This window comes from Oxyura jamaicensis, chromosome 3 (assembly GCF_011077185.1).
Source record: "Oxyura jamaicensis isolate SHBP4307 breed ruddy duck chromosome 3, BPBGC_Ojam_1.0, whole genome shotgun sequence".
Lineage (NCBI taxonomy): Eukaryota > Metazoa > Chordata > Aves > Anseriformes > Anatidae > Oxyura > Oxyura jamaicensis.
In genome coordinates this window covers 105,517,461-105,536,761 of record NC_048895.1, presented here as the reverse complement: position 1 = coordinate 105,536,761, position 19,301 = coordinate 105,517,461, and the positions used below count along the sequence as shown (strand labels likewise).

At 36.8% G+C, this 19,301-nt stretch overlaps 1 protein-coding gene across 2 annotated transcripts in view; it reads left to right on the top strand.

The window, feature by feature from the left end:
• Positions 1 to 19,301, top strand: part of NBAS (NBAS subunit of NRZ tethering complex) — a 178,875-nt gene that overhangs the window by 158,008 nt on the left and 1,566 nt on the right. The window contains exons 49-50 of one of the 2 annotated variants that reach the window (XM_035320545.1): positions 2,750 to 2,892; positions 9,114 to 9,242. In XM_035320545.1, coding sequence (XP_035176436.1) covers positions 2,750 to 2,892; positions 9,114 to 9,242 — 272 coding nt within the window. Of the gene's footprint in view, positions 1 to 2,747; positions 2,893 to 9,113; positions 9,243 to 19,301 lie in introns of both variants that reach the window. The other variant, XM_035320544.1, reaches the window with a different exon arrangement.

Below are 19,301 nucleotides of genomic sequence, written 5' to 3'. Positions count from 1 at the left end.
TTGTCAGATTTTTTGGTGACTGAATCTTGTTTTTATGTAGAAATGGCAGATGATGTCTATTTGTTAGCAGACCACAGAAGGTCAAATATGTATAAGGAAAATTATAATTTTCAGAAATCACAATTACATGTAAGAAAAGATTTATATATGTAAAGTATATATCCGATGCCTAACTTAAGTCTTGCCATCTGCAGGTTTATTTATTGGATGGCCTTGCATCTTTCTGGCTATATCTAACTTTTCTAACTGTTCTATTTTTTCGTAACTATTTCTAAATGTGCTTTGAAGTGTGATTTTTTTTTTTCTTCTTCTAATGGAAAATTCTTTAGGTTTTCTTAATGTACTCTGGAGGCAGCAGCTATAAAAATGGAAATTTGCGATGACTCTCCATGCCTCTAAGCAAAAGATGGATCACATAGCAGGAGCTATTAATTTAGCCAGTGGCAAAGATGGAGTTGCATATTGTTACTTTTTCTTCTCCTGACCTTACTGGGGGTCTGTAGATCAAGTGCATCATGTTTTGCTGGTCAGATAAGTTGGCTTCTTTGGGTCCAATCCATCAGGTTGGAAGGGGAGGAGGAGGAGCTGTGCTGCTCCCAGCCAGACTCCTGGCAGCAGTTTGTTCAGTGACTGTGACTGATGGAAAGGCTCAATTAAGTTGTCAAAAAGAATGAAAATCACGACTTCTACTTAGTCTGCATTCAAACTTACCTGCTCTTATCATCTCTGTCTGGTGTTTGTGTTAGAATATAATGTCAGCTTCCAGTGGAGCTGGTTTTATTTACAGTATGTACTTTCAAAAGTGGAAGCTGAACAGGAGAGAGCTTTATATATGTATGAAATAGTAGGTATTAGCAGTTGTCCTCTACTAAATTGTCAGACCTATTCTTTGTTATGTGTCAGCCCAACTGATTTTTTTAACAGACTCCATTTGCTGCTGTAGTTACTATGTTACTTTCAACAATTGGTGCTAAATAATACCATTGAAAAGCAGCACTTTCAAAGCACTTTACTGTTCCTTTCCACTTGTGCTGGACAAGTATCTTAATTTACAGTGCACAGTAAGACCAACCTGCCAGATTTGCTCTTCCAGTGATTTTTTTCCCTCTTGAAACAAACTAAAATAAAAATGTATCCTGCTTTTTTGGGATGTTGATTAATGGCCAGAAATTGATAGAGTTTTTTTTTAAAAAAAACACCTTTTGTGCCTTCCTTTACGTATGCAGAGATGAACATAGTGGATGTGTTACTGTGGCTTTATGTGGTCTTGATCTACACTGTTAAGTGTGATTTTAGCCCATTGTAGAAGTGTATTGAAATTAATTAACTTAATTCACCTTAGCAAAATGGCAGTGTGGATGTGTTCCAGTGTTACACTTCACACTCGCATTTAAAAGCTCCAGTCTGCTGCCCATTTCTGTCAGTACGTCCAGTCCTAGCAAGTACACCTATCACTACCAAAAGTAGCCAGGCATCTCCATGATCTAGCAAATAGCAGCTGTGGGCCAAGAAATGTTCCAGCAATGAAATTTTATAGTAAATGTCACCTTTGCCAGCATGCATGGTATAATTTACCTATGCCTACTCTCTGCCTTCTGTTTAAGGCTGACCGTGTAATGGTGATAGCAGATGAAGTGGTATTAATTTTTGTGTCCCTTGCTACAAGGATATTATGTTGATCGAGCGTGTGCATTGATGAGAAATGAAGCTGAGAGAACTGGGACTGTTTAGTCTGGAGAAGAGGAGGCTGAGGGGAGAGCTCATTGCTCTCTATGACTACCTGAAAGGAGGCTGCAACAAGGATGGTGTTCTCTTTTCTCACATGATGAGTGATAGGATGTGAGGAAGTGATCTCAAGTTGTGCCAGGAGAGGTTTAGATCGGATTTAGGAAGGATTTCTTCATGCAGAAAGTGACTAAGCATTGGAATGGGATTCCCAGGGGATGTGGTGATGTCTTCATCCCTGGAGGTATTGTTGACGTGTAGACGTGACACTAAGGGACATGGTTTAGTGATGGGACTCAGTAGGTCATGGTGGCTGAACTTGGTGGTCTTAAAGGCCTTTTCCAACCCAGGTGATTCTAGGATTCTAACTTCTATAAGGAATAGAAAGGACACTTTAAATATAATAAAGTTCATAATAATAAAGTATCTACATCTGTATCTACTAATGGAGAAGTACAGTTGCATATAATTTCTCTCTACATAACTGTTTGTATGGGCTATAAAATGGGTTTTATAGAAAAAGATATTTTTTAGATGTTTATTTTTGTTTGCGCTTGTTGGACCTGAAAATTAAAATTTGAGTCTTGTAAGTTTTTTCTCCACTAAGAAGCTAGACAGGTACTTGAGAGACAGATGCTGTTAGGATATGATCAAAGCTAAGAAAATTAGGAATTCTGGATTCATGTCACCACTCCCTCAATACTACTTTGCTTGGGAAATTAGCTGGTACAAAGAAAGGAGATGCTTTTCCTATGGTGTTCCAATTTAATCCGTCTTTATCTAGTGTGTGATTCTTCAGATAACAGTATGTCATAATTCAAAATACTTCTAGTAACTTTGCATTGAAAGAAGGATGGCATCAGCATAGTAACTCGTCTCAAAACTTTTTCCTCTCTATTTCATGAAATCGTACTTTAATTCTCATACATGTGCACAAACTTCAGAAAATTGTGTGTGTGTTTATATGTATATATGTGTGTGTGTAACGTATAAACAATTTTTTTTTTTTTTTTTGTGGGCAGACTGTGCACAGATGGTAGTCCCTGGGTGAAGCTGGGAACTGCTATGCTACAGAGATGCCCAGCTGAGGAAAAGGAGAGCACAGGAAATGAAATTTTGAAACTCTGCCGTTCTTTGTATGACACTAAGCACATGCTCCCTGTTAAGGTAAGTTTTAACACTGACTTTTGTGGATGAGAGTCCTGTTTTGGGGTCCCAGTGCAAGACAATGTTGTCATACTGGATCAAGTCCAGTGGAGAGCCAGCAAGATGATTAGGGTGCTGATACACAATACATATAGAGAGGCTGAGAGAATTGGGTTAATTCCAACGTTAGAAGAGATGGCAGAGGGAGATCATATTGTTTTATAAAAATGTGGAAGAGAAAACATGTAGAGGAGACAGAGCCGGTTTCTTCTCGGTGATTAAACAAAAGGCAAGAGAGACAAGTTGCAACATCAAAACTGTTTATCTACAAGGAAAGATTTTTCTCTGCTAAAGTGGTAAAACGCTGAAATATGTGATTGCCTAGAGAAGATGTGGATTCTTCATCCTTGGAAGTATTCAGAAGGTATTCAGAACTTGGCTGGATCACGTCATGGGCAATTTGATCTTGTCAGGCTGGCTTTGAATTAGGAGCTAGCTAGATTATCTGACCTTTAGAGGTCTGTTCCAGTGTAAATTCTTTGAAGTATTTGTAGAAAGGCTTTAATAATGCATTGCCATTGAAATCAGTATGGCTAAAGCTGTTCATTAAATAGTCAGTAATTTTCTCTCTTATAAATGTATAAAGGTTTAGTGAGGAATCCTTGAAAATGTGTTGGTAATAAAAATTTATATACAAGCAATTATTTTTGTAATAACCGTGTGATATTCTGTCTTGCTCTACTGTGAAAGCATACTTCCATACAAGCATCTCTACAATTATTGAAGCATTTTGTACATAAATATTGTATACTAATCAAGACAGGCTTGAGAAATGCTTCATAAACATCAAATAACTTTAGAGTAGTCCTATGCATATTTTACTAGGCTCATTAATTGCTTATAATCTTCTTCATACAGTCACAATCTTTGCTATAGAAAACAGTTGATGTTAAGACCAGAAGCAGAACAGAAAAGATACATTCTGTTTAAAATAGATGGGTGGTGGTGGACTGTACTTTTTTTTCAAGTTAGACTGATTTCAGTTCAAAATCTGTGTAAAACACGACTCCATAGTGTCAGTAATCTGAAAGGGTGCATACAATTAAGTCACTCACTTCATCGAAACTTCTGGTTGAAGACAGGTTTCTATAACTTTGGGACTGGTGTTAAGTGTATATAGCTTTTCTTTACAGGATATTGAGTGCTGCATCATAGCATGATCTTATATGTGCATAGGAGTAGTGAAACCTTGCCGAAGTAGGCTAACTGACATTAGTGAACAAGGAAGACAAATCCCACTGAAGGTCATCATTTTATAGCAGTCAGTTTACCGAGAGTTCCGCTCAAGAATGGATTGTGATTTTCTCACCTTTCTTAATTAAGTGAACTTTTTCTTGAATTCCATAACAAGGCCATTATTTACTGACTGTTTTGATGTTGTTTGGCAGCTTTAGTTGGAGGTGCCTTGTTTTTTAAAGGTATAGAGTGTTGGAAGAACCCTACTTATGGGTGTGAATATACAGATGCAGTATAAAGGTTTATTACTAGTAAAAGTTACTTCATGTTTGAGGACCAGACTGGCTTTACCAATTTAACATAACGTTTTTTGGCTAGCATGTTGTACAGCAACAGAAGTTGCACCATGATGTTTGATGATACTGTTACCTACAAATACAGGCTGTACTGTTTTAAGTCTCTTCTTGGGAAGAAGGGAAATGACATGGGTAAATTTAAGTAACTTAGTTATACAGACAGCTACAGTGCTTAAGCACCATACACTTAAGTGTACAAATTAGAGAGATGAGCTTGCATGGCTAAATAAGATGAAAACCTGATTGCTGACAAATAACCTATTTAGATTGAAAGGAGAGACCTATAATGATGGAATTCTAAAAACATTTTATCACTGTGGATAACATTTGCCATTCTGAAATGCAAAAGTTTTGATGGAAATTAACATTTAACTTCAAGTCGTGATGGTCTAGAAAAACTTTCTTTAGATGCAGATCTTATCAGAAAGCATTCTCTTTTTCTCTATCCTTCCTCCTGCTGGTCTTTCTAGTTTATTTACAGCCAAGATCTTTTTTAATGTCTTCTGGGGAGTTGCATAGCTTTAATCTTTGTATCTATATATGTGGGATTTTTGTTTGGTTGGTTTTATTTGCATTATTCAGTGGATAGAGTTTTTTATTCCTCTTTGTTGAAGTAAGCATTGTTTTACTTGCTTGGAATGCACATCTGTTTGGACTATCTGACATCTCCTGCACTGCCTGATAAATAAATCTCTTTAGAAAGGGGCAAATTCTTCGTCCCCCTAGTATGTGTTAAAGTGCAACTCCTCTGAATATCTCATGTTTTTCTATCAACCTATAGGTCAAGTGTCAGTTAACATAAACACTTAAATAGGAGAATGCATCTAGTCTCTTATTTGTAATCTCTGGGGTCTTGGTCTCCATAAGATGCTTATCATGTAGAGTAATACGGCAGTCAGTTGATTTCCTTTTGTTCTATTTCTGTAGCTAGTTATTCATGCTTTTTATATATGAATTTACTTGGTATGTTTTTCTTCATTCATAGTTGTCTCTGATCATTTTGTTCAGGTAATTTTGAATTTAAATGCTACCCTTTGAGTCTTTTGACACAATACTGTTTGTACTCATTATCCAGCCATTTGAGCCATCCATGAAAACACTGAATAATAGTGGACCCAAAGCAGACTCCTATGAAATTCATTTGATATGCCTCACTGCCATTACAGTGAACCATCAATAGCTGCATAACTAGTTAGGAAGCAAATGTTTTTTTACAAAAGTTTCAGCTACATCATGGTAATCTGGATTTTGTTTTAGGACTTTCCTTGTCCCTCTTCACAGGCAACATCATGTCACCTCAAAGCACAGCCTCTCATGGCAGGCATACAGATACTAGACTGCTTTCCAGTACTATTGCAGAGAGAAAAGTTGCTTGCGTTGCTTTTCAAAAGTGCTCAGAATGTTGGCTTGCTGCATAGGTTGGATTTCCAGTTCCTGCCCAAAGCAGCAGTGCAGTAATTTGTGAGACATAGGAGGAGATGATTTTACTATTTGGACAGTTTTCTGTGTTTGGCACATTTTCCTGTCACTTCAGTTGGAAAAAGGGATGAAGGCCACTGCAAGGGTTTGCAAGTTGGACCACACAGTCCTGCACCTTATATCCTCAGTTTCTCTGACAGTGTTTCATGTGACGTTTTTGAAGTCTTGCTGAGTTCAAAGTATACCATAGTGATTGCTTTATTCCTAACTATGATACCTGTTGCTAGGACCTGTAGGAAGATTTTCCTTTTTTTTTTTTTTTTTTTTTTTTTCATTGTATGTTTTGATGGTTTTCACAGACTTGATGTCTAAGAGGTCTACGGTTCCTTCTTTTCCTCTTGTACATCTTTATTCCATGTCTAAAGGACAGGCTGCATTTCTTTTTCAGTTTTCTGAAACTAGTCTTTTTCTCAAGAGTGATATCTCTTAACTTGATTTATTATATCTGTAGGTCCTTTGGGATGAATTCTTCAGTCCCAGACTGAATTTTCAATGCTGAAGTTTCACCCGTTGTAATTGTCAACTATTTGTAGTTTTAGAGGGGACAGAAGCTAATAAAATGCTCTTTTGATTTACAAAGAAATGCGTAAAAAGGAGCATAACAATTGTTGGAATATACTTCTCCTTAGAGAGAAATGATGGATTATCTATAGTTGAACATTTTTTGTAGGTAAGACTGGATATCTGCTGTCTCCTAGACTCGTAATGAGGCACAAAGTTAGTCAAGTTGTATGACTGGTAACTACCTGAAATCTAACGACCTTTGGCTTAAAAATCTGCTAGGGTAAGGTAAACCAAAGTTAACTGAATAGCTAAGCATTTTTTTCTGTTGAGGCCTTTACGCCTCTATTACAAACAAAGCAGATTGCTTTAGAAAATATCCCATTAGAATGTATAACCAGTACTAGGGCATAATCTTGAAGCATCTAAGAAGCAAACAAAACAGTGGCATGTCATCTGAGTTAAATGTTATTGCTTTGAAAATAAGAAAGTTAATATCTGTATTATTGCATTTGCTTGCTGAGTAATAGAATTTTCTTTATTTTAAAGAAGTGCAATGAGATAGCAAATGAATTCAACATCTGCACCATTGGTCTCCCCGACCTGTTGCTTTAAACTTGTATTGTACCTAGTTTCCTTTCCTTCCTCACACAACCAAAAAATATGATTTCAGGTTCTTTTAGAGCCTTTTTATAGTTATGGGTTATTTCTTATGGCACTGCTCCTCCATTTAATTTTGAGGCTTTCAGGCAGAAAACGTTACCAAGTATGGTAAAATTGCTGTTTTGTTCAGGTTCTGTATCTTATGACTCAGAAATTATTTTTCTGAACATAAGCTGCATTTATTGCCATGGATACACCTTTTCAAGAAAAGGAGACTTGTAGAGTGAGTGAATCTCTAACTTTGCATTCAGTAGGTTTGCTGGTATGTCAAGCATACTGCTTAAAAGAAATACAGTACAATATGAAATTATCAGAAGTTTAAGAGTATATGACTGATCAGACAAAGTTTTAGTGTATTTATTTAATCTTCTTATTCCTTGTTCCTATATTCTTATTCCTTGATCCCTTACTGAAAACATTAATCATCAGTAGCAGCAGAATATAGGTTTAAAGGAACAAGTCTGGGTAAGAGAACAAATATTACATGAGTGACACGGAGCTCAGTGCCGTGTAATTTATCCTGCTCACTGCTATTTCTTGAAGGTATACATTTAGAAGAGGCTGAGCAAAGTGCAGCTAGGTAGCTTCCTATACCAGGTGAGATCAGGTGATTGGGCATTACATGACTGTAGAAACCTTTAACATCTTTGTCTTTGAATAGTAGCTGTGACTCTAAAAGCCTGGAAATTAAAACCATGCTGCTAAAAGTGTGGTTGTATTTCAGTCATCAAATTGTACTTAACATTTTGTACCAAATTGTACATTACCAATTATACTTAACATTAATCACAGAACTCACAGAATCACAGAACTGTAGGGGTTGGAAGGGACCTCGAAAGATCATTGGGTCCAACCCCCCTGCAAAGCAGGTTCCTCAGAGCAGGCTGCCCAGGTAGGCATCCAGATGGGCCTTGAATATCTCCAGAGAAGGAGACTCCACAACCTCTCTAGGCAGCCTGTTCCAGTGTTAAACTTCAAAAGATTTCTAAAAATGGTTTGCATTCCCTCAATGTAATATTTAGCTGATGAGATCTTTTGGTAATTGATGTTTTTCTAAGCGTTGCGGTGAAACAAAGAGCCCCTGGAAGATGTAGGTGCCATTTGCAAGGTGACAGTGCTACGTAATACCCAAAGCACTCGGTGTGAGTTGTCCCAAACACAGTACATGTCGGCTGGATCTCAGTGGAAAGCAGCTGTTAGAACGAAATCCTTGGAAAAAAAAGATAGGGAAGTCATCATCTGATGTATAACAGTTTGTTAGTCTAAATACTTTTTGATGTATAAATAAATCATTGCCATGTTAAGGAAAAACAAAACCACAGGTTACTTGTAGGGTTTTTGTTTTGTTTGTTTGAGTTTTTGGTTTGTTTTTAAACTGAAGTTCAAGTTAAGGATTTGGAAACATAGTTTTTTTTTTTTTTTTTTAAAGTCCTTTTTTACTGCATCAACTTCATGATGCTAAATTTGTGCTCTATTATAAAAATGAGAAGTTATATGAAAGAGGGAAAGGTAAATTACTATGCTTTCATCACGTGTAAAAGTTTGTATAAAGTTTGAAATGTTTTTGAAACAGAGCTTTATGGTGTTGCACTTCAGTATGTACTGTTATTTCCTCTTTGTTTTGTTCCACATTTAATTGAGTTACAGAAGTATCACAGGTGTCTGTTAAACTTCTTTCTGTGCTTTGCAGTATTTCACTAAGCACAAATATGAGTCCCAGAGAGGGCTGTGATGGCTTTGTTTCTCTTTCAGTGAAATTCTGGGTTGTAATGGTGATTCAGTGCCTCATCTTAATGTAACTAAGACTCAACTTATAACCCTGTATTCCACATTTTTAAAAATTTAGCTGTTCACGTTTCCAATGATTTATTTCCATCAGGAACTTCATTTGTTTTAAAAGTTAGGTTTTCATTTTTCATTTGACACAGAATTTTCATAAATTTTAGCTTGAGTTGTGATGTTAATATCTCCAGAGATCTTGCTGAATGAGTTTACTTTTATTTTCAGTGTATAAAAGAATTATGTTTGTTGCTGCTTAACCAGTCCCTCTTGCTGCCATCCCTGAAACTGCTGGTGGAAAGTAAAGATCAAGATCTTCATGCTGTGGCACTGGAGCAGATAACAACTGTTGCAAAGGTATGAGCAGTTGAATTAATCAGCTTTCAGAGTTTAAGGTAATAAATTAGCTCTTTTATCTTCATATTAGTAAGCAGAGACTATCGAGACCCTTATCATTATTAAGATTTTCCACAGCTATTGTGTACACTGAGCAGTAACACAGGGCTTGTAAGATCTTTTCTATATACTTGAGGTGATTAAAACTGACAGCATTTTCTTTAAATTACCTAGTGTGCTATTGTAAGTCAATGTGATGGAAAAGAAACGATGTGTTATATGAAATAGATTGTTATCTCAGTGTGTCTATTCTTGCACTTTATTATTTTTTTGTAAGTGATAAAAGTACAAATAAGTTAGCGTGTTTCTGACAAACTTGGCATTGTTCATATACACATTGTAAGCTGCTAACAACTTTTTGTTTCGTAGAAGGGATTAAATTGTATGCATGTTTGGGGATTTTAGGTGATTCTAAACATGTTATTACTTGATACTGCAACAGAGTTTCTGGAGGAAAAAAAGCTCAATGCTACCTCTTCTTTGGACAAGAACTGCTATACATTACTACATATTTTCAGTTGTTGAAAGTTACACAAATGTTTTTTTTTTTTCCCCCATGTACTTACTTGTCAGTTAAAAAGTAAGGCCTAAAATGACAAAAGCTAGTCTCCTAGAAAGAAAAATCACTTGCTTGTTTGTTTGCATGTTTTATGTGTGTTTGTTTTGTTTTTGTTTTTGGCCTCCTGAAAACTGAGATGGGTTTAAAACCTAAAACTTTTAAATGCACTTTTGTGCATTTACAAGCTGAAAGACTTGCTTGGATTTTGTTAGCCATGGTTGTATGACAGTATAGTTGTCTACGTACTGCAAAAGTGAAGGAATGGCTTTTCTTTCTTGCTGGAAAACTTTACAATATTATATGGTTCCCATATAATATTTATTTATTTGGGGGTTGGACCTGATGATCTTTCGAGGTTCCTTCCAACCCTTCAATTCTGTGATTCTGTGATTTAGGAAAACCACATCTCTAATATTTTTGAATTCTGTACTGTCTCTTAGGGAGCTCCTAGTTGCATATTGCAATACAAAATAATAATTGAGGTTAAATTTCCAGTATGCTACTTCAAAATAAAAGTGCCTTTACAGAAACAGAAATGAAAACTTGTACGTGTTTTTAAAATAAACATCCTCAAAATGCAAAAACTTTAAAAATGCAATATATTGGAATACAGATTGAAAATGTAACTTTTTTCTGAGATTAAAAGTATGCAGACTTTCATCCATTTCTGAAGGAGCCTTCTCCAGCAGGCTCTTCCTTCCAGTTATGTGTTGCAACAAGATTTTCAGATTCTCTGGTTACAACAAACAGTGCAGTCCAACCCCGTAGTTTGACACCATCCCCTGTCTCCTAGGAAAGATATGAAAAGAAAAGCAATCCTGCTTTTCCCAGGATTCTACTGTAAGCCTCTCATCCTCACTTGGTTTTATCTGCTTCCCCTTCAGGGGGCCTCCAGACCCTGTCAGAGAAGAATCTGGAAGTATTGGCTTCATCTCAGATGTTGCTAATTTACCTTCAAAAGTACTGTTATTGAAACAGATGGATCACTAGCTTCATGGAACATAAATGGACATCTAAAGTGTTTGCAGGGAAGGTAGCAGGGCGTGTTACATGTATTACACGTGTGCTTGTATCAAAATCTGAATATCATAATTAACATCTAGTATGAATTGGAAGTATTTCCTAGTTGAGGCTGTCGTTCTAAGGAAAGAACCTCAGTTTTTTATGAGGCTGGTCCCATTCCCAGTTCTTTATACAAATGAAACACAACATTTCTGATTTTTCCACAAAAGATACCTTTATAAATATTAACCACCAAAACATGGATTATCGTTAGTATATCAGTAGTTTTGTTTTCACACCTACAGTTGTAGATTTTGGTCTGCAAAGCAATTTTTGTAACTGTTTTTAAACAAGATGATCTTAACAGAAAAGGAGCTGGAGATCTTTTATATACATGCACTTTCTCATCTATATGTTCTGTTAACCTTTTAAAATTGACTTTTTTGTTAACGGATGAAAGCTGCTGAGTTAGTGATTAGCTCTCAAGCTTCCCAGCAGGAATTTATGTCCGAGTACATTTTATTTAACTACTTTTAAAGCCCAATGCTGTGCACTTTCTGAATGGCTGCTAATTGTATTGCTATCTTAACTGGCCTTTTCTTTCCAGTGTGCTGCGGCTTTTCATTTCCTACAGTCTAGGTTGATTATATTATATTGAACTTTTAGGGCCAGGAACCATGTTAACTTCTTACTAATATAAAACACTTACTACACCTATGCATTCCTAAAATAACGTTCTTTTTGGCCTTTTTATGTGAGAGGCAGTTTGAAAAACTGTTCCTATTTTTTTCTTCCAAAATCAGTATTAATTTGAGCATATACTTCTACACCAGTGCTCCATAACCTAGAATTTTCAGTGCATTTAGCTTTAGTCTAGTATTTCATCTTAAGTCAATGAAAATGCAACTTGATTTCTTTCCATCACGCATAGTGTTTAGCCAGTACCTTGAATGTGAGATTGACCACTAGTGTTAGAAAAGCAACTAGCACAGAAGAGTGCCATGCTAAATTTGAGAGCAGGGTGGTTTCTTGGATGGTTTAGAAACTCTCTCTTATTCCTTGATTTATATGCATCTCTTGTGATTAAACTAGTTGGTATTTTACCAACTAAAAGTACGTATACTGCTTAGCCATGTCAATGTTTATTCAGTATAATTTTATATGCATACTTTTTGCTTTTTAGCAATAGTAATAGAACTGTTAATGCTTCTTGTAGAATTTTTAATTAATTTTTCATAGGAAGCCCATTTCTGGTTACATTAAACAGGAAAAGGACAAATAACATCTGGCAAAGGGAAATCATAGCTATTGATTCCCCAACATAGCATTAAAACAACTCTCTGATATGGCTGTGAGGAAAAATACAGCACTTGCTTGCTGATACGATGTATTAGTTAGCCATTTGTTGTATGTTGCTGACAGCTTTATGGATGTTTACAGTTAAAAGGATGATGCTGAAGTGCTGATACTAAGAATTGTATAGCTTTTGCCTGTAATAAAACGACCAGGATTTTGTGTAAGCTTTTTTGAAATTGCAGACATCTCTTTTTATTGTGCATCTTCTTATAAACTGCAACAATTTACCTCTTTTGGATTACAGAAATATCTTTTTTTTCTCTGTGGTGTGTGAGGAATTAAAAAAATGTAAAAAAGTTTACTTAAGCTTATTATTGCCAGTGGGATTTAGTTGGTGGTTCACTTGATTATCTTTCATAGATCAAGATTGATATTTTTACTTCTGACAGAGAAACTAAGTGTTCTGCTACCTGTTGGTAGGTAAAATGGAAGTTGACAGTCAATAAATACTACTTTTACAGAAAGTAGGACTAGAAAATGTTTTTAGTTAATCTAAAATAATATTTCAGTTTATATCCTGTATTTTCAATGTTGAAGTGCTAAGACTACCTTTACAAAATGATTTATTGAAAAATGTAATATGAAAAATCATGAAGAATGTGTGAAATTAATTTCCAGTTATTTCTCCACAGTTTCATTGCTTGTTTGGCTGCTCACTTCGTGTGGCTTACCTTTTAGAAGAAACCTTGTAAAATTATGCATTTATAACCTAACAGTAATCTCTCTCTCCTTACTTGTCTAGTTGTTTTTAGATCTCTTCATTTTCTTGCACCCTTACTTGTTTGTCTTGTAGCCATACAGACTCCATCCAGGAACAAAATCAAAAGCATTTTTACCTCCACTAGTAATGCAGAGCTAATACTCAAGCAAATGGCCGGTTCAGTTCTTTTTAGCTGTTATCAACAGCTCTTATTTTTCCATTAGTATCCATATTTCATAGTGCATGGGTTTGGTAATGCATAAGTTATGGATGACACATTTCCTGTTGCTACTACCAGACTCTCTAGACATAAAAAATGCTAACAGGGAATTGTCCAGACTCTGACTTGTCCTTTACTGAAGCAGGCAAAGGGAACCTTCTGACCTCCTCTTGCTTATCTGAAGTCATCACTACAGAGAGATTTATTTCAAATATGCTATGTACTATCAAATATAGGGACAATATCCATGTAGGCTGTAATAGCAACCAGTAGAAATACTGGATACTTATATGAGATGTAGTGTTGGTCCTGGAGAGTGGAGCCACATGATTTTTTTCACTCAAATTTTCAGAATCCTCAGTGATTTACCAGTAAAGCTTCTTTAGATGCCTCAAGTTGCTATTCCTAGTACTCAAAACAGCTGTCACCTCTGATAAAGCTGATTTTCACCTACTTGTTTAGCACAAAAGGTTGTTGAAAACATGCAGACTCCCTGCCTTTGCTTGCCCAGGGGAGCTGCTGTCTTGGTGGAGCTGAGGGCTTCAAGCCTGAGCCCATTTGCAGTTGGTAACATCATTTGTGCTGATGGCAAAGCCCCAGGCAGGCACGCTTAAACCTTCCTAATTATACACTGACAACACCAAGTTCAGCGTAAGACACAAACTGACATTCTGATTCAGAAATACTGCAGTCAGCGTAGGGGGTAAATACAGGTTGTACAACTGCTTCTTTTTCAGATCATTTGCCAAGGGTGTTTCAGAAACAGCTTGAATGTGTCCTCCCTAAGAGTCTGGGATGAGGCTCCTCCCGCTCCTGCTGAGGATATGCAGAAAGAAATTAAGACTTGTGGAGAAAGGAGCGCACGTGGTCCTCACTTCTGTGCTTGTTGAGGGGAGCCCTGCTGGGATGTGATTTTTCATCAGCAGATGCAGACTCTTTTATAAATTTTGCATTAAAGAGACATTTGATAAAATGTACAAACCCTGTTTGAAGCAGATTGCTGTAGCACTGCAGTGGCAGAAATGATGAGTGCATCTGTTGCAATCATCTTTCTATGTTGGCTCTGGCTTCTTAGATGAATATGCACCTCTGTAGCTGGGAACTGCACTGATCGTCAATCTAAAGTGAGCTAGTCATCAGAGGTAGCACTTGAATTCCTACATCTTTAATGTAGATATCAGCCAATATCTAAATAGGTACCCATGTCAAGGAAAAAAGTCAGGATTTCCTCTCCTTAGCATAAGTATCCCCATTAGTTCTTTTCCTTGTACATATGCACAGTGTGTGTGGGCATCACACTAAGTTGGCACTGTCAAATCCTGCTGAAGAAGAAATGGGTACGAAAAAGTAAAACATCTCCAATTTAAGCCTTCCAAAAGTAAAAGGTTTTACACTAATGAAAAATTTAGCACCCTCAGCATGGAAGTCTAGGTAGAAGCAGTGATTTTTCTCCATCGTATATACTGTTTGTCATCGTTGTTGTTTATGGTTTATTCACATGTTCACACAAGATGGAAAGTGGCTGTGAATTCATTTTGCAGAAGATGCCTGCACCTGTGAGACTTGCTTAAACTGCAGTCAGCTGCATTCCACATCACTGGAATAGTGTTTATGGGGAGTTGGCTATAACGTGCTGGAACCAGTGTTTTAAGACTCACGACTTGGGATCTTGGGATGGTAAGGGCATGCATACGCAGGCAGATCAGTGGCGATTCATTAATAAGACCCTCCTTTGCTTGCTGTCCAGAAAAAAAAAATAAAAAAAAATAATAATTAAAAAAAAATCTTTTTAACACTAGGTTGGCAAGGTTGCTTTTTACTAATTGTCTTAACTGAGTTTACTCTCTGGTTTAGAAGTCATGTCAAAAGGGTTAGCTTGAAAAAGAAAAGACAGTAAAAAACTTAAGACTCCGTGTTTACCATAGGCAAAATATTTGGTATGCATGCTATGTGTACGTTCTTGCAGCCAGTGTGTGCGAATCCATTGAACATTTCAAGTATGGTCAAAATGGTTAGCAAACAAAAATAACCTCTAAGATTGTTATGAATTTATATGTAAAAATGTAAAATTTTGAGAATCCAAAATCCATAGGAACTAGTGTCCTGGCTCCAACAGGGAGAATAATCACAAGTCTAGTGAAGAGTAAGAATAGGGGAAATGTACATCTTCTTGTTCTGGGTTGCTCTCGCAACTTCCAGTTATTTTTGGCTCTACATATTTATGTACTAAGTAACTGCTAGTTGTTTTCTTTTTCAGTTTTGTCCAGTTTCCTCTTTAAACATGGATGAGCTTTTACATTGTGCAGTATCATTTGCCAAAGAATTCACCAGTGTAATAAAAAGCTATTTTCTTTTATTTACTCTGAATCTGGTTCTGTTAGCTTCGCTTGATGCTTGGTAATTCTTGTTTTATGAGAGAACGTTTAATCAGCCCCCATATACTCTAATGATGTTGAAATCTGCTTATACCCTCTAAGCTGCTGCTTTTTTAAGGTGGAGGAGTCCTAGATTTTTGAGTTCTTGGGCAAACACCATATTATAAACTCCGTAGAGGGAACGGCCTCAAATTGTGCCAGGAGAAGTTCAGGTTGGAAATGAGGAGACATTTCTTCTCAGAAAGAGCAGTCAGGCATTGGAACGGGTTGCCCAGGGAGGTGGTGGAGTCACCATCTCTGGAGGTGTTTAAGAAAAGGTTGGACATGGTGCTTATGGACATGGCTTAGTGGGTGATATCAGTGGTAGGAGGTGATTGGACCAGATGATCTTGGAGTTCTTTTCTAACCTTGATGATTCTATGATTCTATAATATATATATTCTATATGATTCTATAATATATTATATATTTACTTTTAAATATATGTTGTGTCTATATTTTAGAGCAATGCTTGCATTAGTGTTTGCTCTAATTTAAAATAAATATTATAGTTATAGAGTGCATTTAAATTGTTTTTTAAAAAAATCTTATTTTTATAGTTTTATCAAAGTATGGCTGCTCAGTATATAAGCTGTATTAATTGAGATTTTAAAATACACATTAATTGACAGTCTTCACATAGGTTTGGATAAGTAACTTCCACGAGTGCTTTTTTTTTTTTTAATTTAAATACTGGCATGATCTGGAGTTGTAAAAGTGATAAAAACATATAGTCAAGTTTTTGGTGCCTATTTTTATACAAATTCCTCATTAAACCTTGGCTTCTCTGCATTCCTCCCACTCCTGTCAGGCACCACTTAGATTTACCAAAGCAGTGCAGAACAGGCCCCAGGAAATGTGTTCAAAGGATCGGATTTTATAGAACCACAAAACTATAGAATGGTGTGGGTTGAAAGGGACTTTAAAGACCACCTAATTCCAGCCTCCTGCCATGGGCAGGGACATCTCCCATCAGACCAGGTTGCCCAAAGCCCTATCCAATATGGCCTTGAACACTTCCAGGGATGGGACATCCACAGCTGCTCTGGGCAACATGTGCTAGTGCTTCACCACCCTTACAGTGAAGAATTTACTCCTAATACCTAATTTGAATCTCCATTTTTTTTAGTTTATAGCCATTGCCCTTGTCCTATCACTACATTCTGTGAGAGTCTCTCCTCATCTTTCTTGTAGGTCCCCTTTAGATATTGGAAGGTCTCCCCAGAGCCTTCTCTCCTCCAAGCTGAACAACCCCAACTCCCTCAGCCTGTCTTCATAGGAGAGGGGCTCCAGCCCTCTGACCATCCTCATGGCTCTCCTCTGGACTCGTTCGAGTATGTCCACGTCCTTCTTGTGCTGGGGGACCCATAACCAAACACTCCAGGTGGGGTCTCACGAGAGCAGAGTAGAGGAGGAGAATCACCTCCCTCACCCTGCTGGCCACGCTGCTTTTGATGCAGCCTGGGTTATGGCTGGCTTTCTGGGCTGTTGCCTTCTTGTGTTTACAGTCACCTGGAGACAAATACATTGCAAAGGCTTCCCCTTTCAGACCAGATTTTCAGACAGCCTTGAGGAGTCAGACAATTGTAAGTGTTAATCAGTTTAAACCTACTGGACTATTCAATCTTAAGTGTGGACTGCCAGACACAACCAAGAGTGTTTTATATGCTCTTTTGTTGTGTATAAAGGCACAATGATCTTGTTCATGTGTGAGTACAGATGCATTGCTCTGCTTCTGTATTGCACGTGGACATCTTTATATCCATAGTGTAGCTCAACGATTAATGGTTTTATGCTGAAAAAGGTACATTAGTTTCAGACTTGTCTCTCTCCAATTTGTAGGTTTTTGGCATGTGAAATTGCACTAATCTATAGGACTTTTCATTAACTGAATAATAGCTTAAAAAAAAAAAAAATTAAATCAGACCTCCCATCTGCTGTTAATCTCATTACTGTAATTATTGTTTGTGGTTTATGTCCATAAAATTAAATACTAAAGGGTTGGGTAAAGTTGCATCCTACACGTTGGTCAAGAATAGAGCATATGGAGCTCAGAAGTGGGGCAGAATACCCCTCCAGCCTCCCATTTCAGAAGAGATGAGAGCTGTTTCGATAATGGCTTATTGCACTGTATGGTATGCTACACGATGCCAATACCAGGAATTTTATTATCTTCAGAAGGAAAGCATCTCAGTAATTAACATGAAACAATTTTGAGGAACTTTTAAATAATGAAAGACTTAAGAGTGGGCAACCTGAAGCGTGCACAACCCTACAATTGTTAGAACCATTCTGAATACTGGGTCTAGAACTGCTGTACACCGTTGCAGTTTAGCTTTGTAAACCATAAGGAGTTTATGTAACTAATTGTGAAAATGCTGAAGACTTGGAGGAAATTGTTTAAGATTTCAGCCATGATAAAGCCATTCTGTTTTTTTGGAAAACTTCTGAAGTTTGAAAGGAAGTGAAAATTGTAAACTATAAGGAATAATTATGTATTAATCAATTAAATTAATTAAAGGTGATAAACAGTTGTTGGGAGAATAGCCTCACCTGGCATCTTTTATCTGAGGCTTTGTGCTTGATAAAGTATAGTATTTCTTATGCTATGATATTTCATGTTTTGTCTTTTTCCTTTTATAACTATAATTGATGTTGTGTGGAGTGTGTCTTTTCCAAAAGGGAGCAACACATAATTTTGTTTCTTATCACAGGTATGCTTTCAGTCATCATACTTTCACATAAGAGAAACATATATTCATTAGTCTAAAATGATTTAGATACAATAAAGGCCTTTCTTCTAAAAGAATTTGTCATTACTTCAAAGGAAGGTCTTTCTTCTGAAGCCAGGGGCAGATTTCTCATTCTCAGATTCAGATCCACTTCCATACAAAGAGCTACCTGATAGTTCCTTATGAACCTACTCTTCTGTATGCAAAGGTAATATCGATTCCTCCAAATAAGTGCCAAAATTTGGGAGTCTTGTAATGCCAATCATTTGAGGGAAAGTTACAATCCTTTCTGGCTTATGCCTTAAGGATCCTGTTTCTTTGACTACGTGTATAGGGAAACCTGGAGAGAGTAGTTTCCCACATTAGATGGTCTGTGTTAACTGGTGTGCATGAACATGCAGTGTATGCGTCTGAGTAAGAAAGATACTTACCAGGAAGTTTGGTTTTCTGAACTGGTAGATCATAGTGATGTTTAATCTTTCTAATAAATAAATACTGCAAAATGTACTGCAAATTGATAGTTACATCTCACTGAGCAATGGTAGTGGAAACTTCATGGAAGCAAGAACTGGGTTATAAGCAAGAAGTGCGTGTTACAATGTGCTCATGGTAAAGGTGGGGGCAAGCGTTGGATGCTGTCTGTTACACATGAACAAGAGGAAGCAAAGCTCTGTGCTGTTTTAGCTTGGACTGAAACAGAGGCAAGGAAACGTTACATGTCTAAAAAGCATCAGGATTAAGTGCTTTGTGATGATAATTAGATACAAAATTGCTTAAATTCAAATGTCAGTGTTGTGTCCTGTGGTTAGTCAACAGTTGTAGCTGAATTGGTCTTCAAGTGGTACCAAATCACAGGATTTTTATTACTTGCTGTTACGTATGAGACATGTAAGACGATACATCGTTACAGAAAATGAAACAAGGGCTAGACAGACAAACTTTTTTAAAACAGAAGAGTTGCTTTGTAAATACAGGGATTTAATTGCTTTATTCGTAAGTTGTTAGGATGCAGTCATATTGACTATTGTCCGCCATTT